The sequence below is a fragment of the Ailuropoda melanoleuca genome, chromosome 7, assembly GCF_002007445.2.
Source record: "Ailuropoda melanoleuca isolate Jingjing chromosome 7, ASM200744v2, whole genome shotgun sequence".
Classification (NCBI taxonomy): domain Eukaryota; kingdom Metazoa; phylum Chordata; class Mammalia; order Carnivora; family Ursidae; genus Ailuropoda; species Ailuropoda melanoleuca.
Window position 1 is genome coordinate 129,672,039 of NC_048224.1, and position 26,860 is coordinate 129,698,898.

The 26,860-nt window shown below is 41.5% G+C and overlaps 1 protein-coding gene across 8 annotated transcripts in view; it reads left to right on the forward strand.

The window, feature by feature from the left end:
- Positions 1–3,346: 3,346 nt before the first annotated feature.
- The window catches only part of CLYBL (citramalyl-CoA lyase), a 274,133-nt gene continuing 250,619 nt past the window's right edge, over positions 3,347–26,860 (forward strand). For 7 of the 8 annotated variants that reach the window (XR_004626791.1, XR_004626792.1, XR_004626793.1 and 4 more), the window contains exon 1: positions 3,347–3,462. Coding sequence is in view for 4 of the 8 variants with exons in the window: in XM_034665425.1 (XP_034521316.1) it covers positions 3,401–3,462 (62 nt within the window). In the remaining 4 variants the exon portion in view is untranslated. The remainder of the gene's footprint in view (positions 3,463–26,860) is intronic. The other variant, XM_034665426.1, reaches the window with a different exon arrangement.

The following is a 26,860-nucleotide window of genomic DNA, read 5'->3' on the forward strand; positions in this document are numbered from 1 at the left end:
CTCTGTCTAAAATAAATAAATAAAATTTAAAAAAAAATAAATGAAATGCATTTAAGAATCACATAAATACATTCTACTAAATCTAAGCCAAACATATCCTAGCCCGACTTTCACTTAACTGGACCCTCAAAACACTTCAGCCACAAGCGTGCCTGGCTGGCTCAGTCAGTAGAGCATGTGACTCTTGATCTCGGAGTCGTGAGGTCAAGCCCCATTTTGGGTGCAGAGATTACTTAAATAAATGAATAAAATTTTTTAAAAATGCTGCAGCCACTCCAACACCACCCAACACAAAAGAAGCTTGAGAGAGGGTAAGGTGGAATACACAGAGAAAGCACCTTGATGAATGGTAGTTAAAATATCTCACTTTTAGGGGTGCCTGGGTGGCACAGCGGTTAAGCGTCTGCCTTCGGCTCAGGGCGTGATCCCGGTGTTGTGGGATTGAGCCCCACATCAGGCTCCTCCACTATGAGCCTGCTTCTTCCTCTCCCACTCCCCCTGCTTGTGCTCCCTCTCTGGCTGTCTCTATCTCTGTCAAATAAATAAAATCTTTAAAAAACAATATCTCACTTTTATACATTTTACAAAGACAAATGACCTATCAACGTACTGGGAGGGACCTATAAGGGGCCTATTCAAGCCAAGGGCCCTGAGGCTTAACTTCCCCACTCCCACCCTGTGCACCAGCCACCCAGCTTCAATAATTATCAGTGTTGGTTCATTATTCTAGTGCCCAGTCTTGCCACCCCCGAGCTCATTATGCTCCAGAGGTAATGTTTCTGGCCCCGATCCTTCTTTCTCAGATCCCTGCAAGGTTTTTACCCTACCAGATTGCCTAATTCAACAGGATAATGAGTCTCTGCTAAATTTCATATTTTAAAGATGTCCTTGGGGCAAACATGTACTTTTATTTTAGTTTTGGAGACTGTGAATAAAACCAGATTTGACTAGCCTCCAAGGAGGAACTCTGGATTCCTTTCTCTATTATAACTGGAAATATAGGAAGTTAATAAAGCTTTATTTTTAAATATACAAAAATTAGAAAACAGTTCTTAAAACCTATGAGTTAGTAATCTCATGAAGAAGCCACAGGTGTCCTGGTGAGAATGGGCTTAGCTGCAATTTCTTCAAGCAGAATCTGAAAGAAATTGAGTCAGGGCGCCTGGGTGGCTCAGTCATTAAGCGTCTGCCTTTGTTTGGCTCAGGTCATGATCCTGGGGTCCTGGGATCGAGCCCTACATCGGGCTCCCAGCTCAGCGGGAAAGCCTGCTTCTCCCTCTCCCACTCCCCCTGCTGGTGTTCCCTCTCTGGCTGCCTCTCTGTCAAATAAATAAGTAAAATCTTTAAAAAAAAAAAAAATTGAATCAGCAGATGAGTCACTGGAGGTTCTACTTTACCTAAAAAGCCGTAAGGTCCAGGGCATTTTAATAAAGATAACTGCGCATATGGCAGTTCTCAGAATTATAATGAGGCTGGGGGAACATTTTCATTTTATATTTATTAAATACCTACTGGTTACAAGTCACTCACCCAGGTACTGGGGGCACACAGCACTGACAAGATACAACAGGTGCCTGTTCTCAAAGAGCTCGCAGTCTATTCCTATAGACAGTATTTTCGGTTTTTTTAATTTTTAAGATTTTATTTATTTATAGAGCGAGAGTGAGCATGAGTGGGGGGAGGGGCAGAGGGAGACGGAATAGCAGGCTCCCTGATGACCAAGCACTCCCATCCCTTGACCCCGGGATCATGACCCCAGCCAAAGGCAGCCGCCCAGCCCGCTGAGCCACCCAGGCACCCCTATAGATGGTTTTTTTTTTTTTAAATTACAGTATATCAGACACAATTTTTCTTTTTTTTTTCTTTTTTTTTTTTTTTAAGATTTTATTTTATTTGACAGAGATAGAGACAGCTAGCGAGAGAGGGAACAAGCAGGGGGAGTGGGAGAGGAAGAAGCAGGCTCATAGCGGAAGAGCCTGATGTGGGGCTCGATCCCACAACGCCGGGATCACTCCCTGAGCCGAAGGCAGACGCCTAACCGCTGTGCCACCCAGGCGCCCCCCTATAGATGGTGTTTTTAAACCAGAGCACTAACTGCCTTTCTGGGAGTGGGACTGCCCACACGACCCTAGCCCTGCCCCCTTAAAACCATAACATACCCCAAAAGCCTACCCCTTTGATCAGTGGGCAGCAGTTCGCTCCCACCTTGAGAACCACTGAGGGAAAAGCAACAATAAGAAAGTGAGTTCACAAATCCCCAAATATTGTGACGAGGGCTGTGATGGAAACCATCAGGTTGCTGTGGCAGTGAAATAGATTGGGAGAACATTCTGGGTAGTCAGTTCAGGCCTCTTTGAGCAGGTGGCAGGTAGTCTAAGTGTCCTGGAGGATGAGAAGGTGTAGCTGTGAGTGTTCTGGGGATGGGAGCAGCATGAGGGAAGGCCCTGAAGTGGGAGATGGCTTAGTGAACTGACAAAAAGTGGAAAGAAGAACGTGGGGCTGAAATAAGGTGGAGAGATAGGCAGGGGACAGATCCTGTAAGGCCTTCAGGATTGTGGTGAAGAACTTGGGTTTTATTCTAAATGCTTCCCGTTGAAGCCACCAAAGGGTTTCCAGAAGGGAACTGACATGATGATGATAGTAATGAGAATGCTACTGAGCACTTGCTCTGGGCCAGCAAAGTTTTAAGCTCTTTATATATACTAACCCAAGATATCCTTAAAACATACCTATGAGGTGAGTCCTATTAATATTCCCATCTTCTAGAGGAGAAAACTGAAGGAGGGAGAGCATAAGTAACTTGCACAAAGTCACACAGCTCTTAAAGCCTCTTTTAATACCTTAGCAGTCCCCCCACTGTGAAGCCCCAGAGTTGTATTTGCTGAAAAACTGGCAGGAAGGAGTTAGAGTGAAGTGGTGTGTTTGCTGCATTTCTCTGGCCCAGAAAGTTGCCCACAGCTGTTCTGATCCTATTAGAGGCATATATGTCCCATAATCGATTAACTGTTAAGGCGTGCACATGGTGAGGCTCACGAATTTGTTAGGCAGTACTTTTAACAAGAAAAGCAACTAATCCCTAGAAAATTTACCCTTTTCTGGTTGGGAAAACACAAAGTCTCTCAAGAAGCACGGAGAAAACTGGATTCAGTCACCAGAAGAACCGCTCAAGAAGTGGCCATCAACTCGGAGCCCCTATTCTGCCTGCCTTGACAGCAGAGAAGCTTCTGGCAGCCCCGGCTAGGGGCGGCAACAGGTGCGTCAGGCAGGGGGCGTGGCTTGCGGGGGCCGAGGCTAGGCTGGGCTGGGATTGCGGGGGGGCGGGCCCTTGTGGGGGCGGGGCCTCAGGGGCGTGGCGAAATGAGGAAGGACTGGACTGAGGCGGGGCGCGCGCGTGGGAAAGATGGCGCTGCGTCTGCTGTGGAGAGGGCCACATGGAACGCCGGCGGCGGCGCTGCTGAGGCTGTGAGTGCAGGTCCCTAAGTCCCCCGCCACCCGGCCCGGCCTCCCCAGTCCCTGCCGGGAACCCCCCTCCGCCGTCCAGGAGCAGCGCGCTCCTCCCGCGCGCCGGCTCGACCTCTGCCAAGGTCGCCGACGCCCCGCGAGGGTCGCCTTTCCTGCGCGTGCCTCCCTGTGGGAGGGTCCTTGCCTGGGCCGGGGAAATGGGTACAAACATTCGGTTTAGCAGCCCCAGAGCACGCAACCAGTGTTTCCCACCGCGAACGTGCGGCCGTTTTATCAAAGGGTCCTGGAGTCAGCCTGTGAAAGGCGGCTCGCCTGCTGAGTGAGAATAGCCTCCACCGGTTTGTTCAGCACAGTGGCTCCCAGACTGGTCTCAGGACCCCTTTACACGCCGAAGAATCATTGAGGACTCCGAAGAGCTTTTCTTGTATCTGTTAATCTTTACGGTGTGAAGAACTAAAACAGAATTTTTAAAAATACTCTTTTACTAATGACAAGCCCATGACATTTTAACACAGGCAGTGAAAGAGGGGCGTGGTTTTTATATTTTTGAAAATCTCTTTTGTTTAATAAAGGACAGCTGGAGTCTCATCAGCTGTTCTGGTGGAAGTTTACAAAGCGAATCTGGGCTCAGGCAGATGCTGGTTGGAAAAGGGAAGACCTCTCGGACCATCTCGAAGGGTCTCAGGAACTCGCAGATGCCCTCGGACCCCACTTTGAGAACCGCTGGTTTAGCAGTTGCCTGTTGGCCAACTACATCCACACACGTTATCTCAGTTGATTCCCTGACCGCCATGTGAAGAAGTCGGAAGACTTCTTTATAAAGATGAGGGAACAGGCTTAGAGAGGCTAAGTGACGCAAAGCAGAGAATGGCAGAGTTTGGTTCCAAAACCAAGTCTATGGCTCCTGGTCCAGAACGTTTTACATTTGGCTTGCTCCTTGCTTCCTGACTCACCAGTGTGACCTGCACTGGCCCCTACCCAGTCTTATGCATCTGGCTTTCCCCTTCCCTAGACTGAGCCTGGTACGTGATGACCCTGGGCCCAGGGGATCACCCCTGGAACCAGAGATGCTGCTGAGGCTGTATACCCAGACCCTTCCAGAAGGTCCCTTTTCTTGCAGGCCAGTGTCTGTGGCCTATTTAAAAATGGGTCCGGTGACCACATGCAGTCACCTACTTCTAAGGCACTTGGTGCTCATCTCACAGTGCTCTTTGCCATCCTAATTAGCACACTGGCTCATTCTCCACACACTTAACAGATCCTACTAAGGCCATGGCAGCAGACTTTCATGCTGGGTCCTTCAAGGAGCCTAGATCCTGGGTTAAATCCTCTGGGTTTCCGCCCCTTCAGAACACACAGAGATGGGAGAAGTAAAGGTACCAAATGTTGACTTAGAAAAGTCTGCTTATAGATGCCTTAATTTCTACCCCAGTTGGGTTGTGCTTAAGCTTCAGGCCAGTGGGCCTGCTTCTGGTGGCTTTATCTTTCTGTTTTTAGAGTATTAGCACCATTGCTGGTAGGCAGGGACCATTCCTGACTTGTCTACTGAGTCTCCAATGTTTTCCCCTGTTGTAGTGCTGTCCCTGATGCTTCCCCTTCCATCCTGTCTCTGGCCCTGCTGCTTTCTGTAGCCACTGCTCAATTTATGTAAATACCTGTCCCTCAAGTTGGGACAGGTAGGGGTGCTATTGGTAGGAATATCTTTTAGGCCTAGGGGTGCTATTGGTAGGAATATCTTTTAGGCCTTCTCCACTGACAGAGCAAAGAAATATCTGTGTGAATAGTAACCCATGCATACATTATAAATACATATTTTTTTTTTATGTAAGCTCTGAGCCCAAGGTGGGGCTTGAACTCACGGCCCTGAGATTAAGAGTCACATGCTCTATGGACTGAGCCAGCCAAGTGCCCTAAATATTTCCATATATAACCACTGTGTCTATAGTAGGCTAAACATGAGTTCATATAACCTCCAATTCTAATTTATTACCACATGGATCATTCTAGCCTCCTCCCCTTTGCTTATTAATAAATTTTTACTACTACTGTCAGAAAACCTGGCCTTTCCCCGCACCACCACCAAAAAAAGAAAAGAAACTTGACTCCCACCATCCACCATCCAATTTCAGCATACACATATAGTGGTATTTGAATTGTTAGACCATACTCTATGGGGAAAAAACTATCAATTAAAGTACAGTGCTTATATGCTGTTCCTTTTCCTTTAATAGGCTCCACTCATTTCCTTAGTTATTTAGGTCGTGCCTTTTCCTCCCATCCCCTTCAGTGAGGTGGTTTCATACATCTGTGATACAGATAGATTCCCTTCTCACAGTCTGCATTCTTTCCTGAGACCTCCCTACCTCCCACATTAATTTTTTTAATTGCATATATTAAAGTTCACTCTTTTTGTTATAAAATTCTATTAATTTTGACAAATGCGTAATATTATGTATCTACCATAACAGTATTATACAGAATTGTTTTATTTCCCTAAAAATCCCCTGTGCTTCATCTATTCATCCATCCTGCTTCCTCCCAAACTCCTGGCAAGCACTGATCATGTTCGTCTCTAAAGTTTTGCCTTATCCAGAATGTCATATAATTGGAGTCATATATAGTCATATAGACCCTTTAGACAGTGTTCCTTCACTTAGCAATGTGCATTAAGGTTCCTCTGTGTCTTTATCATGGCTTTTAACTCATTTTCTTTTGTTCCTGAATATTCTGTTTTAGAGATGTTTCATAATTAATCTGTTTATCTGTTCACCTACTGAAGGACATTTTAGTTGCTTCTGTTAAGGTTTAATAAAGCTGCTCTAAACATTCTTGTGCAGGTTTTCTACGTGCATAAGTTTTCAAGTTAATTGGGTAAATACCTAGGAGTATGATTATGTGGTAAAAGTACAAATTTGGTTTCGTAAAAAACTACCACACTGTGTTCCAAAGTGCTGTGCCATTTTGCATTCCCATCGTCAATGAACGTTCCTGTTGCTGTGCATCCTTGCCAGCATTTAGTATTGTCAATTAAAAAAATTTGTTTAGTCATTCTAATAGGTGTGTAGTGGGATCTGTCTGTTGTTGTTTTAATGTTAATTTGTTTTAACTTGAAATTCCCTGGTATCAACTGATGTTGAGCATCTGGTCATATATTTATTTGCCATTTGTGTATCTTCTTTGGTGAGCTGTCTATTTAGATCTTCTGCCTATTTCTTGGATTGTTTTCTTACTGTTGAGTTTTAAATATTTTTTGCATATTTTAGATACAAGTCTTTTATAAGAGTATGTTTTGCAAGTGTTTCTCACAGTCTGTGACTAGTCTTTTCATTCTCTTAACAGTAGCTTTCACAGAGCGGAAGTTTTTTATTTTAATGAAGTCACCCTTATTGATTTTTTTTTTCATGGACCATGCTTTTGCCGTTTTTTTTTTTTTTTTAAGATTTACTTTGAGAGAGGGTAGGGGAGAGGGAGAGAATCCTCAAGCAGACTCCCCGCTGAGCACAGAGCCTGAAGCCAGGCTAGATTCCAGGACCCTGAGATCAATGCCTGAGCTGAAACCGAGAGTCGGACACTTAACCAGCTGAGCCACCCAGGCGCCCTTGCTTTTGCTGATATATTTAAGAACTCATTGCCAAGTTGAAAGTCACATAGATTTTCTCCTGTATTTCCTTCTAGAAGTTCTACAGTATTATGTAGGTCTATGATCCATTGTAAATTGTTTTTGTTTTTTTGGTAATGAATGGATATTGGATTTTGTCAAGTTCTTTTTCTGCATCAATTGATATGATCATATGATTTTCCTTGTTTAACCTGTTGATGTGGCAGATTACATTAGTTGATTTTTTTTAATGTCGAACCAGCATCATATACCTGGAATAAATCCTACTTGGTCGTGGTGTGTAATTCTTTTTATACATTGTTGGGTTTGATTTGCTAGTATTTTCTTGAGGGTTTTCCTTCTATGTTCATGAGAGACAGTGGTCTGTAGTTTTCCTTTTATGTGGTGTGTTTATTGAGTATTGGTTTCTGTGTGTCTCATGTCTTTTTTGTTTCTCCTGTTCCTTCCTTACTGCTCTCTTACGCATTAAGTGAATATTTTAAATCTCTTTAATTATTTTTAACTATTTTTTTACTTTTTTAATTGTATTTTTGAAGGGTTTTTTTAGTAGTTACTGTAGGGCTTATCATACACATTTTTTTTTTTTTTTTAAAGAATTGCGCCTGGGTGGCTCAGTTGTTAAGCGTCTGCCTTCAGTTCAGGTCATGATCCCAGGGTCCTGGGATTGAGCCCCACATCAGACCCCCTGCTCAGCGGGAAGCCTGCTTCTCCCTCTCTCCCTGCTTGTGTTCCCTCTCTCGCTGTCTGTCAAATAAATAAATAAAATCTTAAAAAAAAAAAAAAAAGAATTGTGGTAAAACAAAATATATGTAACATAAGCTTTGTTATTTTAACCATTCTAAGTGTACGGCTTAGTGGCATTATCACATTCACACTGTCGTGCAACCATTATCACTATCTATTTCCAAATTTTGTTCATCACTCCAAACAGAAACTCTGTACCCATTGAGCAATAACTCCTCCTGGTAATCTCTAATCTACTTTTCTGTCTCTCTGAATTTTCTTATTCTAGATCTTTCATGTAAGTGGAATCATGTAATTTTTGTTCTTTTGTTTCTGGCTTATTTCACTTTGCATAATATTTTCAAGAATCATTCATATTGTAGCATGTATTAGAATTTCATTCCTTTCTATGGTTCCATAACATTCCATTGTATTATTACCATATCCATCCTAACTTATCAGAATCTACTTTTGCTTCATACTAACTTAATTCCAGAAGATAGAGAAATGTTCCTTCTATATAGTACTATTTCCTTTCCTTTTCTTTTTTTTTTTTTTAAGATTTATTTTGATGAGAGAGAGAGAGAGTGAGCATGTGCAGAGAGGGAGCAGAGGGTGAAGGAGAGAATCTTAAGCTGACTCCTGGCTGAGTGGTATTATAGTTAAACATATTATATTTATATGTTACAAACCCAGTATATACATTGTTGTAGTTTTACTTATATAATTTTATGTCTATTTTATTTTATTTTATTTTATTTTATTTTATTTTATTTTATTTTATTTATTTTATTTTATTTTATTTTATTTTATTTTATTTTATTTTATATAGTTTCTTTTTAAAGGAGCAGGCATATGCATTTATACTTAATTACCACAGTTCTGTGTGTGTGTGCATGCGCACGTGCCCGCGCACGCACTTGTATGTGTGTGAATTTGAATTACTGTCTGGGATTACTTACTTTCAGCCTGAAGAACTTCCTTTAGTATTTCTTGTAAGGTGGGTCTGCTAGCAACAGCACTACACATGTATTTGGCCTTTTAGAATCCCAGGAATATGTTAGAGCTTTTCAAAACTGCCTATGGACATTTCCTTTTCCAGCTTTCCTTTTTTAAGAAAAATTATATAAGTTTCAGGTGTACAGCTTTATAACTTGACATCTGCATACACTACAAAGCGATCACCACCACAAGTCTAGTTACCATCCATCACCATACAGTTGCCCTCTTCACCCATTTTACCAATCCCTGCACCCCCTTAACCCATAACCACTAGTCTGTTCTTTGTATGAGATTGTTTTTGTTTTGTTTGTTCCTTTCTTTTGCTTTTTAGATTCCGCATATGAGTAAGGTCTTATGGTATTTGTCTTTATCCGTCTGACTTATTTTTTGCTTGACATAATACCCTCAAGATCCATCCATGTTGTTGCAGATGGCAAGATTTTCATTCTCTTTTATGGCTGAGTATGGCTTCATTGTATAAATATAACACATCTTTATCCATTCATCTATTGTGATGGACATTTTATTTCTGTATCTTGGCTATTATAAACTATGCTGCAGTGAACATAACAATAAACAGCGGTGTCTATGTCTTTTAAACTAAAGTTTTCCTATTCTTTGGATAAATACCCAGAAATAGAATAGCTGGGTCATATGGTAGTTCTACTCTTAATTTTTTGAGGAACCTCCATACTGTTTTCCAGTGGCCATACTGGTTCACAATCCCACCAACAATGTGTGAGGGTTCTCTTTTCTCCACATACTCTCCAACACTTGTTATTTTTTGTCTTTTTGATAATAGCCATTTTTACAGGTATTAGGTGATATTTCATTTTGGTTTTGAGCTGCACTTCCCTAGTAATTAGTGGTATTGAGCATCTTTTCACGTGCCTGTTGGCCATCTGGATATATTCTTTGAAGAAATGGCTATTCAGATCCTCTCCCCATTTCTTAATCAGGTTGTTTGTTGTTGTTGTTGAGTTGGATTAATTCCTTTTATATATTTTGGATATTAACCCCTTATTGGATATATGGTTTGCAGATATTTTTTCCCATTTGGTAGGTTGCCTTTTCATTTTCCTGAAGGTTTCTTTTGCTGTGCTGAAGCTTTTTACTTTGATGTAGTGCCATTTATTTAGTTTTGCTTTTATTTTTCTTGCCTTTGAAGTCCGATTCACAAAGATGGATCAGTTGCTAAGACTGATGTCAAAGACTTTACCACCTATGTTTTCTCCTGAGAATTTTTTGGTTTCAGGTCTTACGTTCAAGTTTTTAATCCATTTTGAGTTAATTTTTGTGTATGGAGTAATATAGTGGACTAGTTTTATTCTGCTGCATGTGGCTCTCCAGTTTCCCCAACACTATTTATTGAAGAGACTGTATATTCTTGGCTCCACCTTTTCCTTTTAAGCTTTTGGTTAGCCTGTTGTTTGCCCTGTTATCTGCCATTTCAGGTAGCGGTGATATTAAATAATTACTTCTGATTTGACAAATACTCTCAGGGAAAATGCCTTGCCCACTGTTCAGGCTCTGAGCCAGGTGAGCCTCGCAAGTGGGGTTTTCCAGGGAACTACCAGATAGGTCAAATACTGTCAGTTCTCTGTAGTTGGTGCTTTGAAAGAGCTCCTACCCTGCCTTACTTCCTCCAGTGGCTGCCCGGCTGCTGGTTTTAGATGGTGATTGTGGCTGTTTTCAAGACTTCGTCTGAACTGGGAAGAGGGAGCGGGTAAGTTAAAAAACCCCACATAGTTTATGTTCTTACCAGGATTCATCCATGTTTTTTGAAGAAATGCTCTCAGATTGCTGCAAGCCGTTGGTTCATTTCTAGAGTTCTAAAGTTGATTTTGACAATTTTTGCCATTATTGTCATTGCTTTTATGGAGGATTGGATTTTGAAGGTCCTTTCTCTGCAGTTTTGCTGAAGTCACCCCTGCTTAGAATTTTGATCAAGAATGGATTCGAGGGACGCCTGGGTGGCTCAGTTGGTTAAGCATCTGCCTTCGGCTCAGGTCATGATCCTGGAATCCCGAGATTGAGCCCCACATTGGGCTCTCTGCTCAGTGGAGAGACTGCTTCTCCCTCGCCCTCTGCTTGCCACTCCACCTGCTTGTGCTCTTTCTCTCTGTCAAATAAATAAATAAAATCTTTAAAAAAAAAAAAAGAATGGATTTGAGTGTATAAAATGTTTTTTTCAGTATCTATTGTGATCCTGTGGCTTTTCTTCTTTAGTGTGTTAATATGATAAATTGGATTGATTTTTAAAGTTAAGCTAACATTGCGTTCCTGGAATAAACTCTACTTGATCATGATGTATGGCTTTTTTTTTTTTTTTTAAGATTTTATTTATTTATTTGACAGAGAGAGACAGCGAGAGAGGGAACACAAGCAAGGGGAGTGGGAGAGGAAGAAGCAGGCTTCCCGCCAAGCAAGGAGCCCGATGCAAGACTCGATCCCAGGATCCTGGGATCATGACCTGAGCCTAAGGCAGACGCTTAACAGCTGAGCCACCCAGGTGCCCCATGTATGACTTTTTTAAAAAGATTTTATTTATTTGTTTGAGAGAGAGAGCAAGGGCCAGGGCCAAGGAGAGGGAGAAACAGACTCCCTGCTGAGTGAGGAGCCTGAAGTGGAGCTCCATCCCAGGACACTGAGGTCATGACCTGAGCCAAAGTCAAATGCTTAACTGACTGAGCCACCCAGGTGCCTAATGATGTATTATTTTTATATATTGTTGAATTGAATCTGTCAACATTTTGTTAAAGTTATTTGCATCTGTGCTCATAAAGAACATTAGCCTGTATATAGTTTGTTTTGTTTTGTTTTGTTTTGTTTTTTGTACTGTCTTGTTCTGAGTTTGGTATGGGGATAATAGCGGCCACATAGAATTCACTGGAGAGTGTTCTCTTCTATTTTCTAGAATGGTTAGTGTGAATTGGCAGTATTTTTACTTAAATGTTTGTGCCTGGAGTTTTCTTTGTAGAAAAATTTTAAACTGCAAATTCAGTTTCTTTAATAGATATAAGGCTACTCAGGTATCCAGTTCTTCTTGAGTGAGCCTTGGTCATTGTGTCTTTCAAGGAATTTGTCCTCTTCATCTAAGTTGTCAGATTCACAGACATAGAATTGTTCATGATAATCCCTTATCCTTTTTCTTACAGCTTTATGAGGTATAATTTGTATGTCATAAAATTCATCTTTTGTAAGTGAAATAATCTTTAGTAAATTCATAGACTTGTGCATCCATCACCACAGTCCAGTGTTAGATTACCCCCCAAATTTCCATCATCCCCAAAATTCCCTCAAGCCCATTTGCAGTTAGCCCTTACTCCCACTGCTGGTCCTAGCATCCTTTTAATGGTCATACTGTCAGTAGTCATGTGCCTTCGTTCCCTGATATTTTTAATTTTTTTTCTCTTATTTTCATTTGACTGGTCTGTCTTGAGTTTTTTTAGTTTTATTGATCTTCTTAAAGAACCATCTTTTAGTTTTATTGATTTTCCCCCTAATTTCTGTTTCATTGATTTATGTTCCTATCTTTATTATTTCCTATCTTAAGCTTACTTTGGGTGTAATTTGCCTTTTTTCTTGTTTCTTAAGGTAGAAATTTAGACCTTTCTATCTTTTTAATGAGTGTTTAATAATAAATTGCCCTCTAAGGCTTGTTTTAACTACCTCTAGCAAACTATAAGGGTTTTCTGATCCCTATACTACTTTTCACTTCTTACCTTGATGCTCTTTTTTCTAAAATAGTTAGTAATAAAACTCTTAAAGGAATTACCTCTTCCTTTGCAGTATCAGGTTAGAGAGGAACCTGGTATGGAAAAAAAATAGGTGAAGACGGTTTGGAGAGGGACAGATACAAACTAAGCATCTGAGACTGGTAAGCAAGAAGGAACAGTATGTGAGGAAGCAGCAGGGTTGTGTAAGTGGCTGAGGGAGCTTTGATGGGGTTATCTGTCAGAGGTCCCAGTAGTCCCTTTGGTAGAATTGGCCTTAGTTTTGAAGATTTTTAAGATTGTGGTGACAACCACTGTTGTCCCTCTATACTACTGTGAGGCCATTAAAGAAAGAAGGGAGGGAAGGAATTAAAAGGGAGTATGGAAAGGGGAGAATTGAGGGGAAAGACTCTAGGGCAAAGAAGAACAGAAGCAGTGAGAGAGAAAGGGGAGAAACCTTTATAGAAAGAATGCTAAAAAGCAGGCAGGGATTAAAAAGGACTGAGAAATTTTAAAGTGATCATTTTGAAAAGAACTCAGAGTAAGAATGAGTATGTGTACTTTGCCACTTGAAGTGTTATTAATAGGTCAATGTGGAATGTTAGTTATTTTAAAATATTTATTGGCATCATTAGAAATTGACTTGCCGAGGTGCATGGTGACAAGCTAAAAGGGGATGCTGTAAACAAAAATTATGTTTTGGGTTGTAATGCAGAAAGTAACTTTAAGTGGTCCAGAGAGTCAAGGGACCAACCATTTCAGCTTGCCCAGGACTATCCTGGTTTTAGCACTGAAAGTCCGACATTCCAGGAGGCCTCTCTGTTTCAGGCAAAGCAGGATAGTTATTCACTCTAGACATAGAGAAGTGAAGGGCTGAAGGACGAAGTGAAGATAATCAAAGACAGAAGACCAGAAGTTCAAGAATTGGAGCTAAAGACTTCCCAGAATGGCCTCCTTAAAGAATGGAATGGGACAGAATATTCAGACTGTTTTAATGGAGAAAGAAGGGCCTCTTTTGGAGGCTGAGAGAAGTGAAAGAGGGAGGAGGCTCTGAGGATATAGGAAATACCATGAGGGAGTGCACTGATGAGGAGTAGCCTGGGAGTAGGGGACATGTCCTCAGCCTGGACAGAGGAGCTGGTGAGAAATGAGGTATTCCAGAGCAAAAAATAGTGGGCGGTAGCCAAGCTGGTTAGCAAGAACTAAAAGTGGAGGCTAGGCCTGAATTGGAAGATGCACATGTGCATGGGTGGTACCTGCTGGAGAAGACGTCCCTACGAGGGGAAATTCCCAGCAAGGGGCTGTTTGTTAAAAGCAAGGCTGTGCTAAGTCTACTCAGTAGCATAGCCTTTGCTTGTGCATCTATTCCAGCTGTGTAGACTTCTGCTCCCATTGTACTGTTTCTCTGTCATAGAGTTTTGCTGTGAACTAGAACCATCTGTGTGGGTGCAGGCCAGGAGAAAGGACATTTGGTAACCCATATGGTTTCTATGGGAGAGGCCAAGGAGTAGAGGAAAAGCTGGAACCTGAAGATGAATTCTTGACTGAAAACCCATTACCCTCTAAGCTCTTCACCCCGTGGATCCATAGGGGAGTTGAGGACAGTTTCACCGCCCGTGGTTTTCTTTACACCCCTCTGAATAACTGTGGCCACCAAAGTCTCTGCCTCTTAAGGAACTCTCCCGAGTGCCCCTATTTTGCAGAATGTTTGAGAGGCGTACGCACTTTATGATTCTAGAAATACTCCATGGTGGTATGTTAAGGGTGGAGTAGTCTCTGAAGTTACATTTGAGGCTTAGAAAGTGAATATATGTGCTTGGTTGTGGATGAGCCTGGTGGAAGACATCATACATGGTCAGTGAGATCGCATCCACAGAGTGACTGGCACCGCTCAGCATCTGCACTTCATTTAAGTGCTTACTTTCTCCAGTTACAGCTTTACAACAGCCAGGGTCTGACTGATGTAATTTCTAAGAACAGCTTTTGGTCCCAGTTTCCCTTAACTGACTGTTGTGGTGGCTGCTCTGTAGGAGCTGCTATTTTATGCGTGACTCCCTGTGAGGAAGTCCGCAGATGCATGTGGATAAAATTTTAGGAAGTCAAGGAGAAGAAAGCTGGGCTCCTTGGGGAGTGGTTATTGGTAGGTTTGATAAATATTCTTAAGATTGGAAGAATTGTTAATTGTAAAAACAATATGCTTTTGTGCCTCTGAATGCAGCTGGATCTGTGTTCTACTGTTATATTTTGCTTTGTTATTCCTCTGTACATTGCTCATGATCTCGCCGGGTTAAGTTTAGAATTTTATTAGTTAATAAAAAAAATCAAGGAAATAATGTTTATGTTTTCATATAGGTCACTTGGGTATGAGTTTAAAACCATTATAATTAAAACAGGTTTAATTTATTTCATGTTGTTACTTGAGTTTTATTTATGGCTTATCAATTAAATAACTCATTTGAATGCCGTAGATAATAAATGGGCTCCACAATTTCGACTCATTCCTTCCTTACCTCCTTCTCTCCTGCCTTCCTTCCTTTCTTTTTCTCTACCTTCTCTCCCTCCTGTCTTCCCTTCTTTCCTTTTCCCACTATAAGCCAGTTTTAAGGTGGCTTTTTGTTTAGTTGCTTTGATTTTATATTTTGGTTAAATTTTAGGATGTTAACCTAATCTTGAAGCATTGATATTCACTATTGTTCTATGACTCTGTCACATATATATTTGTGTATATGTAATTCCAGTTATCCATTTAAACTATTTCCAAGTTTTCTGTCTTGGGAAATGCAAAGATAAATGTTCCTACACCCCAATCTCTATAGTTACTCTTACTCATGTACTTGGAGGTAAATTTTTGTATGTGAACTTGCTGGGTCAAAGAGTATGGACTTTTAAGTCTTTTGATGCTTGTTTTCAGATCACCCTCCAAAAAGATACCTGGATTGCAGTATGTCCTTTGGAGGCTCATCTGCTCATTTTCCTTGGCATCATCAGGCCCATGCACAGTAAAGTAAGCACAGACTGTCTTGCTGGTCACAGCTGGCAGTGCCAGGCCTAGAAAGAACCCCATCCCCTGTCAGTCAGGGGTGTCTTTTCTCTCTGGTGTTGGCTGTCACACTGACCTTGCTTGTAGGTGTTTCTGTAAACAGCTATGAAATTTACCTCCTCTGCAAGTTCTCTTTTGAGTTACACCATATGTAATGTCTTCCTCTTAGGCTTTTGAGATTGACAGAGGTGCTTGATTTTATAATAAAGGATTCAGAGTCAGTCTCTGTGAAAAAGTAAAAATTCTGTTTTAATAGGATGCTAGTTTGGGCAAGTTTTATTTATCTGTTTCCCTTTACTGTGTTCTGGCCCGGAAGGTAGAGTGGCTATAGTATTCTGTAAGTATTTGCAGACACTTTTCAAATATAAATATTCAGAACATGCAAATATTGGAAATTTTATCATATTAAAAAAATTCTTTAAAGATTTTATTCATTTGAGAAAGCGCAAGAGAGAACATGAGCAGGGGGGAGGCGCAGAGAGAGAGGGAGAAGCAGGCTTCCCACTGAGCAGGGAGCCCAATGCAGGACTGATTTCCGGGACCCCAGGATCATGACCTGAGCCAAAGACAGACACTTAACCGACTGAGCCACCCAGGTGCCCCTAGATACTGGGAATTTTAGAAGACACTTTCTACTTTATTGCCCTGCTTTCCACCTTCAGTAAAATTAGGGTCACAGTTTAGTGGTAGATCGTGTTCACTGTTTGAAAGTTGTACATTGCTAAAAAATTGAATTAAAAAAAATAAGGGACTCCTGGGGCGCCTGGGTGGCTCAGTCGTTAAGCGTCTGCCTTCGGCTCAGGGCGTGATCCCGCGTTCTGGCNATCGAGCCCCACATCAGGCTCTTCTGCTGTGAGCCTGCTTCTTCCTCTCCCACTCCCCCTGCTTGTGTTCCCTCTCTCGCTGGCTGTCTCTATCTCTGTTGAATAAATAAAATCTTTTTAAAAAAAATAAAATAAGGGACTCTGAACCTTTAAAAAAAATTTTTATAGTTTTTAAAAATTTAAATTCAGTTAATTAACATATAATGTATTATTTGTTTCAGGGGTACAGGTCTGTGATTTGAACCTTTTAAAAGTTTATCTGGTCATTTAAAAATATCATTGCACATGTACACATTGTACTGCTTTACGAGTAGTGCACACTTATTTTAAAGCACACTTGCCTTGTCTTATTTAATCTCACAGTATCATTTGTGAGAAAGATGATATGTCCTTCTTAATTTACGTTTCAAGGATGTTATTTATTTATTTTTGGCCAAATACAAAAGTTTAAGAAATTAAAATTTTAACAGCAACAAAATCTGTGCCAGATGCTATTTTCACACAGAGGCACTGGAGGGCGCTCTAGCAATGGGAGATGTAAATTGTCTCCTTAAAAACCTACCTCTTACAGAAAAAATAGCGGAGCTGGTTTTTCTGTCACTTAAAAAAAATTTTTTTTTAATTAAATAATCTCTATGCCTAACGTGGAGCTTGAACTCACGGCCCTGAGATCAGGAGCCATGCTGTACTGACTGAGCCGGCCACACTCTGTCACGTTTTAAGACAAATCAAAGACACATAATATGGCAGAGGAAATATTTCTTTTTTTTTTTTTTTAAAGATTTTATTTATTTATTCAACAGAGATAGAGACAGCCAGCGAGAGAGGGAACACAAGCAGGGGGAGTGGGAGAGGAAGAAGCAGGCTCACAGCAGAAGAGCCTGATGTGGGGCTCGATCCCACAACGCAGGGGATCACGCCCTGAGCCGAAGGCAGACGCCCAACCGCGGTGCCACCCAGGCGCCCCAGAGGAAATATTTCTATACTGATCTTTTCCCCTGAAAAGTTTATAAGAAATTTAAGAAGTAGCTCTGTGCCCCAGGGTTCCTTATTACTCCTCCATTGGCTCCATCCAACCAAACTGCCTGCTGGGCAGCACTCTGTCTCTGGCCTGGGACACTCTGCTCCTTCAAGTCTTTTCTCAAATGTCACCTGTGGGAGAGTTCTTTCCCTACAGCCCTATACAACATAGCAGCTCCCCCCAATGAGATTCCACATTCTCTTCCCCCTCACCCCTGATGGTTTTTCCATTATGTTCATTTCCACCTGACATATTGTATATCTTTATTGTCTGTCTTTACCCCATCATCCCCTGCCCCCCAAATATTCATGAGAATAGGCACTTGTTCTGTTTATCCTGTTGCTGTATACCCCAGCCCTAAAACAGTGCCTGGCACATAGTAAGTGCCCAATATAAATTTGCTGAATAAGGAAAAACAGATTTGGGGTGCCTGGGTGGCTCAGTAGGTTAAGTGTCTGACTCTTCATCTCAGCTCAGTTCTTGACCTTAGGGTCATGTGTTCAAGCCCTGTGTGGAGCATACTTAAAAACAAAAAACAAAAGAACAAAAAAAACCAAAACATTTCAGAAATGAAGTATTTAAGATGCTTCTCGAGATTAGTGCCTTTTTAAAAATTGTGGTAAAATATATATAACATTAATTTATCTTATTTTTTTAATTTTTTAGAGGAGGGGGAGATGGAGAGGGGCAGAGGGAGAATGAGAGAGAGAGAATCTTAAGCAGGCTCCACACCCAGTGTGGAGCCCACCCGACATGGGGTGAGATCTCACAACCCTGAGCTGAAATCAAGAGTTGGAGTCTTAACCAACTGAGCCACCCAGGTACCCCCATAAATTTATCATTTTAACCATTTTTAAGTATATGGTTCAGTGGCATTAAGTACATTCACACTGTTGTACAACCAGCACTACCATCAATCTCTAGAACTTTGTTATTATCCCAGATGGAAACTCTGTACCCACTATATGATAACTTCCATTGTCTTCTGTCCTTCATCCCTACAGCTAGTGTTCTCCAGTTATTTTTTCTAAACTTTTAAAAAAGATTTTATTTATTTTAGAGAGAGAGAGCACGAGCAGGGGGAGGGGCAGAGGGAGAGGGAAAAGCAACCTCCCTGCTGAGCAGAGAGCCAGATGCAAGACTCCATCCCAAGGACCCTGGGATCATAACCTGAGCCAAAGGCAGATGCTTAACTGACTGAGCCACCCAGGAGCCCCTTTTTAAAAAATTTTAAAAAGATCTTATCTATTTGAGAGAGAGAATGGGGGGGAGGGCAAAGGGAGAAACAGACTCCCATTGAGCAGGGAGCCTGATGCGGGGCTGGATCCTAGGACCCTGAGATCATGACCTGAGCCGAAGGCAGATGCTTATCTGACTGAGCCCCCCAGGTGCCCCCAGTGTTCTTTTCTGTCTCTGTGAATTTGACTATTCTATATTCTCATGTAAGTGGAGTCATGGAATATTTGTCTTTTGTGTCTGGCTTATTTCACTTAGCATAATGTACTCAAGGCCCATGTCCGTAGCATGTGTTAGAGATTCCTTTGTTTTTAAGGCTGAATAATATTTTATTTCATGTATATACCACATTTTGTTTATCCACTCATCCGCCAATGGACGTTTGGATTGTTTTCACCTTTTGGCTATTGCTAGTGCATGTTTTATGTAGTGCGCAGAAATGTTTGTTTAAGCTTTCAATCTAAAGTGGATTTCTTTGGAACAGCGATAGCATCTTTAAATTATACCAGTGAGTCACAATTCACCCTTGGGTGATTTCTGCCTTCAGGAAAATACTTTTAGTTCAGATTAAAGTAGAAACTTATTTAAGCCCTGAAAGATCAGAATTGGTTTAATATCCCTATTGGTGCTATTCTTATAAATGCAAAAAAAAAAAAAAAAAAGTTAACGAAATCAAAGTACTAACTCGCTGGTATAAGCAAGAAGATCCTGGATAGATACTCTGGGGTTCTAGTCCAGTGCTGAGCCTGCAGTTAGGCCTTGACCTTGTTCAAGGCCCTTGTCTAAATTGAACCTTATTTTCCTCACAGTTTAAACAAGGAGGGTGGACTAGGTGCCTCCTGCCAGTTGACATTCCATAATCTAGAAAGGAATTACTGACCTAAAGTAAGAGAACTCTGGAGAATTCAGAAATATAAAATATATGGTTTTTTGAGCTTTCAGTTATTTTGGTCTGTTTCAGCTCAATTTGAAAAGAGATTGAAGATAATAAAAGCTCTGCTTTCCCCAAATTTATGGGTTCGGTCTGCACTTAATTGATTTGAACTCTTTCTGCCATGTTGGGAGGTTTTTTGTTCATGTGTTGTTCATCTGTATCCTTTAGTTCTTCCAGACAGGAGGTGTCTTCGTTTTTCTCTCTCTCTGCAGCAGGGACTGCTGCCAACTGCTCTGTTCAAGCCCTTAGTTCATATGGCTGCTCACTGCCACAGTACAGAGGGCTGATTTTGAAATAATTTGAGTATACTGGAAATACAGAACCTGGAAGAGCTCAGGAATAAGAAGAGGTAGATATCCTGAATTTTAGTCTAATCTGCAAGATTGACTCAGAAAAGTGGAGATGTGGTTTTTGCCTGCATTCTATCCCCCTCCACTTGTCTTCCGCCCTCCTAGTGCTTTCACGCTGACCCATAAACCCCTCAGTGCATGGAGCTCAGTGCCCTCAGGGCCTGCCTGTTCTAGCTCTCATAGTCCACAGCCCACCTAGTGATACTCCGTGAAGATGAGAAAACCAGCATGTGCAAATGTCATGTTTGTAACCCCTGCCAAATGCCTTCCCTGCAAAGGAGGTGGGCCACTAAAGAGAAGTTCTCTTCTACCAGGGAAGCAAATGTGGACATAGGAGAGGCTTGTGGTGCCCTTCCTGTCCTCCAGTCTCTGGACAAGGGTCCAGGCTGTGAATTTGGGTTATCAGTATCTCCCTGTGCTGCAGAAAAGTCAGGGATTTACCAGGTGACCTGGTAACATGCTTGAGACTGGGGAGAGGACTTACCTTTAGAAAGCTCCCCGCCCTCCTCCCAAACCATCCCTACTTATACGTACTTTTTACTGACCTTAAGTTTCCTAAAGCTGGCTCTGATCACCCCCTTTCACAGCATAAATTCCCTGATATCCTCTAACTTTGGCTGCATGAAGTCTGGACCCCTGAATGTGGTGTGCATTTGCCTTCTCATTTAAAATCCACCTTTCTAACATCTCTCCCACTGTGGCTCACCTTGCACCATTCAACCAGAACTCTCACCATGCCTCACACCCACTGAGCCCTCTCTCCTCTCCAATTTGATGACCCTCTTTTTTCCACTTCTCATTTTTAGGTTCTGCCCATCCTTCAGGGCCTGTCCCAAATGCTACTTCCTCCTAGAAGCCAACCTTCCTTCCCAGTAGCCATCTGTCCCTTCCCTCTGAAGCCCTCACCCCCACTAATGGCTCTTGCTACCATCTTCTGTTAAGGTCATCTGGGACCAAAACTCTGAGCCGTGGCTGATGCCAGGCCTTCATCTGTTGCCAGGTCTGTTGAGTTTTCCTGCTTGTCAGCTCTTCCCCACTGTATTAGTTTTCTATTGCCTCTGTAACAGATTGACACAAATTTAGAGGCTTAAAATAGGGCAGATTTATTATCTGACACTTCTGGAGGTCAGGAGTCTGAAATGAGTCTCAATGGGCTGAAACCAAGGTGTTGGCAAGGCTGCATTCTTTTCTGGAGGGGCTAGGGGAGAATTCATTTCCTTGTCTTTTTTTAGCTTCTAGAGGCTGCCTTCATTCTTTGGCTCATGGACCCTTCCTTTGTCTTCAAAGCCAGCAAAGTGGGTCAAAGTCTTCTCTCACCGCCATTTTTTTTTTCTTTTTCTTTTTCTCTTTTTTGCTTCCTTCTTCCTCTTATAAGGTCACTTATTGGTTAAAATGGAGCCCACCTGGATAATCCAGGCTATCCTCCACATCTCAAGGGCAGTTGATTAACAACCTTAATTTCATCTGCAGCTTTAATTCCACTTTGTCATGTAACCTAATGACTTCACGGGTTCTGAGGGTTAGGACTTGGATGTCTTTAGTGAGCCATTATTAGGCTTAACCATACCCACTCTCCTAGATTCAGGTTTGAGCTTATGGCCTATCTGTCTGATTGGCTGCCCACTTCACCTCCCTTATTGCCTTGATGTTACATACCACCTGAATAGATATTACCATGTATATGCTGTTATCAGGACCTGTTGGGTCACTCCAAAAATATCTCTTGGATCTGTCCCTTTTTGTCTTCACTGCCACCAGCCTGGTGGTCATCTCTCATCTGCACCATTGTGAAAAAGGTCTTTTGTATCCACTTGTACCCCTCCAAGCCATTTTTAAAAATTGAGATGAAATTCACATTACATAAATTAACCATTCGAAAGTATACAATTTAGTACATTTACAGTGTTATGCAACTATAACGTCTATCTAGTTCCAAAACATTTTCATCACACCAAAGGTAAACCTTTTATCTCTTAGCAGTCACTCCCTGTTCCCTCTTCCACCAGCCCCTGACAATTATTAGTCTGCTTTCTGTCAATGTGTCTACCTGCTCTGAATGTTTCATATAAGTGGAATCATACAATATATGGCTTTTTGGGACTGGCTTCTTTCACTTAGCATGTGTTCAAGGCTCATCCATGTTGTAGCATGTATCATTCAGTATTTCAGTATTTCTCTTTTGTGGCTGAATAGTATTCTGTTGTAGGTATATATTATATTGTTTGTCCATTCATCAGTTGATGAACATTTGGGTTCTACTTTTTGGTGCTTGTGAATGGTGCTGTTATGAGTATTCGTGCGTAAGTATTTGAGTACCTGGGTTCATTTCTTTTAGGTATATACCTAGCTGTGGAATTGTTGGGTCATATGGTAATTCTGTTTTTAACTTTTTAAGCAACCATCAAACTGGTTTCCACAGAGGCTGCACTAGTTTACATTTCACTGGCAGTGCATGAGAGTTTCAGTTTCTCTGCATCCTTGCCAACACGTGTTACTTTCCATTGTTTTTATTGTAGCCATCCTAGTGGGTGTAAAGTGGTATCTCATTGTGGTTTCCTCCAAACCATTTTTAAATACACAAATCAGTTTTACTCCTCTGCTTAGCATCCTTAGAGCACCTTCCCTTAGCCCCCCAGGGCATGTCTGGTTTTGTTCCTTCTACCCCTTGTAGCTTGCCTGCTTCCACCCTTCTCACACACTCTGCTCACACCGGCATCATTGGCTTTCTCTTGCTTCTTCCAGCAAGGAAGGCAGACTGTGGGCTTTGAGGGTCAGAGGGGTTCAGACACTTCCCCCAATGTCACACAAACCCGAGTGATAGCCCTGGCCCTGCCATTTACTAGCCAACTCCCTTTAGTTTTGTCATCTGTAAAAACAGCTTGAGATACTTACCACAGAGAGTAGTTAGAATTAAATGAGATACACTGAATGCCTGGTGCCTGGCTCATAAGAACATCAGTAAACAATGGATGCGAAAAGAAAGTAAGATAAATACATAAAAGCCACCTCCTTGGGGAGGGGGGCGATCATCTAAAGCATGTCCTCTCGTAACCCCATTGTCCTCCCTCAGAGCATCCTGTTTTTCATTACATTCAGTTTGATGTGAATGGGTGCATTTCCCTCTTATGTTTGGTTTCATCCACTAGACTGGAAACTCCATGTTTACTCTTTATGTCTGTGCCCAGCATAGTGCCTGACACGTAGTAGGTACTTATTAAATATTCTTGAGTGAAAAAACCATCATAGGGTCATATAAACAGAATTCATTACTCATTATTCACTTGACGTGAGAGGGTGGAAAGGCAAACTTTTTGTGTGTGAGTGTGGGTGTATGTATGTTTTCCTAGATTATAGATTTGTCTAAACATTCCTGCTAATTTAGGATGTCAAATCTGAAGGTTCGTTCTTGGCTTGAGTTTTTGAACACAGTCCAGGGCTGTTTTCAGATTCCTTAGTATTCTCCTTTTTGTGAGAGAGTTTTTGAAAGCATAAATGGGTGTTGTCTGCACATGTTCCTCTACATTATTTATGTAAATGAGTTGTGGGTGGAGGGCATATTTTAATGGTAGAACATGGCTTTACCTGGGCATTGAGGTATCACTGGAAGAACCCAGCCAGTTGGAGTCCATGTGGTATAAATCTCCCTCAAGCCAGTGTTTCCCAAATGCATTCTGTTTATTGCAGAATTTCTCACCTGGGGAACACACTACTTTGTTTCAACTCAGGATCAACTCAGCAACTGGAAGAAGTGTTAAAAAAAAAAAAAAGTCACAAGGGCGCCTGGGTGACTCAGCCATTAAGTGTCTGCCTTCGGCTCAGGTCATGATCCCAGGGTCCTGGGATTGAGCCCCGCATCTGGCTTCCTGCTCAGCGGGAAGCCTGCTTCTCCCTCTCCCACTCCCCTTGCTTGTGTTCCCTCTCTTGCTGTCTCTCTCGGTCAAATAAATAAATAAAATCTTAAAAAAAAATTCGCAGTCTTTCAGTTCAGTGTAGGAATCTTAGCAGGATCCAAAACAATATTTGCTTTTATTCTAAATTTTTTCTGTTTTGGTTTTTTCCCTGCCCCACACCATTACCCACCCCCACCCCAGATACCCTGGTTGGTACTAGGGTGAAGTGTCCTTGAAGGCTTAACTTCTGGCTTTGGCTGTAAACATGTATGGCCAACACTGGATTACTGACCACTGTTGGAGAAGAGCCTTCTGCTCTCGTGACTTCTCTGTTGGGAATTAGTTAAATGAACGCACAGGCTGATAGGGGCAGAGTTCTGTTGTTGATCTGATGCCTGGTGGGCTGTACGCTCCTTGAGGACAAGGCACCATGTTTCCTTATTTCTGTCTCCATGCAGTGCCTGGGTAGAACTGCTCACCAGCAAGTTTCTGAAACCAGCTGGATGGCTCCACACTTTCTGTTGTGTGTGGGAACCGCGAAGCATTAGCAACTAGCCAGTGACCAGCAATGATGAGCAGTTTTTAGGCTCCACACACATTTAATGTGCTAAATGAGGACCCCAGGCATCAGCTGAAGAAATGACTTTTAAAGATAGAAACAGGGCTGTTGACACAGGTGCATTTTACTAATTAGTGTACTGTTTTTGAGGCATAGTAAAAATGTTAGTATTTCCAGGATTATTGTTAATGAGGGTTAAAAAACTTATCTTTGTCTTCACAACCATATGGCTTACTGCTTGATGTGGTTTTCTTTCTGTGGGCTTTTTTTTTTTTTAATTTGGCTTTTATTTTAGTAAGGACAAAACCATTTTGCAGGAAGCATTTATTTTATTCTGCAGGTAAACGGGTCAAGTATTTACTTCGTAGGACATTTCTTTATAGCACGAAATTCTAGAACATATAGATGGTGTTCTTTTTAAGGAAGAGGTACTTACAACACATTTCTTTTTGTTATTCAGTCATTCATTTATACATTCTCCTGAAAAGGATGAAAACTATGCCTCCACTAAGTTCTAGGCGGCTCCTAAAATGGGGAAGGGAAGAAAATTTCCCATGGGTTTTTTCCATGCCAGGTACCTGAAGTTGCTTTATTTGGCACATCTTTTGTAAGGTATATGTGTAGTCTAAGGTTCCTGGGTCAGGGAATGAGACCACAAAAGTACAATTCTACCACAATTACATTTTATTCTTTGAATAGCCAGCATAGTGCTGTGGCCCAGGGTGGGTACTTAGTAAATGTTGAGTAAACTGAATGTGGCATGGGAAGTGGTAAAGCAGAGGCAGGAGTGACTTTCAGAGGGCATGGGGACTATTCCCAGGGAAGCTGACCTCTGAGCAGATTTGGAAGGATGACAGGAGAGGGAAGGGCATTCCTGGATGAGGGAACTGCGTGTGTGAAGACACAGCAGGGAAGTTAGGAGGGGGTTGTTGTGTAGTGGGGGTGCCTAGCAGCAGAAGGGCTGGGCATGAAGCTGAGCAGGGGGCTTGGGGCCACATGGCAAAGGGGCTCCAAAGCCAGCCCAGGATTTCAGATTTACCCTGTTGGCAACAGTGAGGCAGTGGAGATGTTTACTCTCTCTCAGCCTCCATCAAGTTAGTGCTTCCCTCTGAACTGTGATCTAGGTTGTAGTCCCTCGTCATGTCAACCTCTTGTCTCTTTTCTTTTAATTACACTTAGAATGTGCTGGGAAACCTAGGTGGAATAGAGAAAAAGGGATGAAATTGTAGCCTATGGGGCAAGCTAGTTCATCCTTTCCATCTAATGCACTTACTACATTTAAATTCTTCTAGTTATTTGGAGCCTTCAGGTGACTTCGTTTCTCTGAATACTACACACTTAGTTTCCTACATCTGCTGTTAATTTCTTAAGCGACTTTAATGAGAAACTTCAAACAGTTTAAATGTCAATTACCAAAAAAGTGAGGTTTTCAGATTCCAGTAATCTGTCCATATTGGTCAGTGGAACATAATCCCAGGTGGATGTAATTTAAGACAGATGACATTCCAGAGCTTCCCTGACAAAGAGCTTATATATCTTTGGGACTAGCAGGCAGGCCTTGGTGTTGCTACACTTGGCAGGACTGCCCACAGTTCTGGCTTATCTGGCATAGGCTCTGTGTTCAACGCTTTCAGTTTGTTGCATTCGCTCTGGCTCTGTGTTTTGTCTGGTGCTTTTGAATCTGGGAAGACCCAAAAGCTACTATGTACTTAAAAATAGGTTGAGAATATGGTAACTGTAATAATTCCAATTTTTAATCTTACAGTTTTGAGAGGAAAAAAGGATCCATAATGTACTTTATCTTAGATTTATTCTTTTTCTTCATAGGTTTATTCTTTTTTTTTTTTTAAAGATTTTATTTTGAAGTAATCTCTATACCCGGCGTGGGGCACTCACACAGCTCCAAGATTGCTGCACTGACTGAGCCAGCCAGGCGCCCCTTCATAGATTTATTCTTAATGCATGATTTGTCTTAAATTTCTGACTGAGAAATCTGGATTTGTTTCTTGCCACTCCCACTTTTTTTTCCCCTGTGTTCCTTCCTTTGCCTTTATTTTTTATTAAGATAAAACTCATGAAGAGTAGAATATGGTGATGAATATTATTTTAACAGAAAGTAAAACCAGAAGCATGCAGAATAAATTAAGCTTGCATTTTCTCTGCAGGTCACTTAGTGGGTGTTATGTGCTACGGAGTAAACAAATTTTTGGCAGCTAGTTTAGTTTTCACCACTTCTAAGTCTCTGACAGATCTTAGATGATCTGTGGTCTTAAAAAGGAAAACTTTTTGTGTGTAAGTTTTAAGTTCAGTTTTATTGTTTTTTGAAGGCTTTTTTATGTAAGACATTTGTGTGAACTTTTGTTTTATTTGAATTTGAAATTTTAAAAAACTTTTAAAAAGTAGAGTCTGCTGTATTGAAAATTTGCCTTTTGAGTTTTAGAAGATACTGAGAAAATAAAGCTCCCTCATTAAGCAGCCACTATT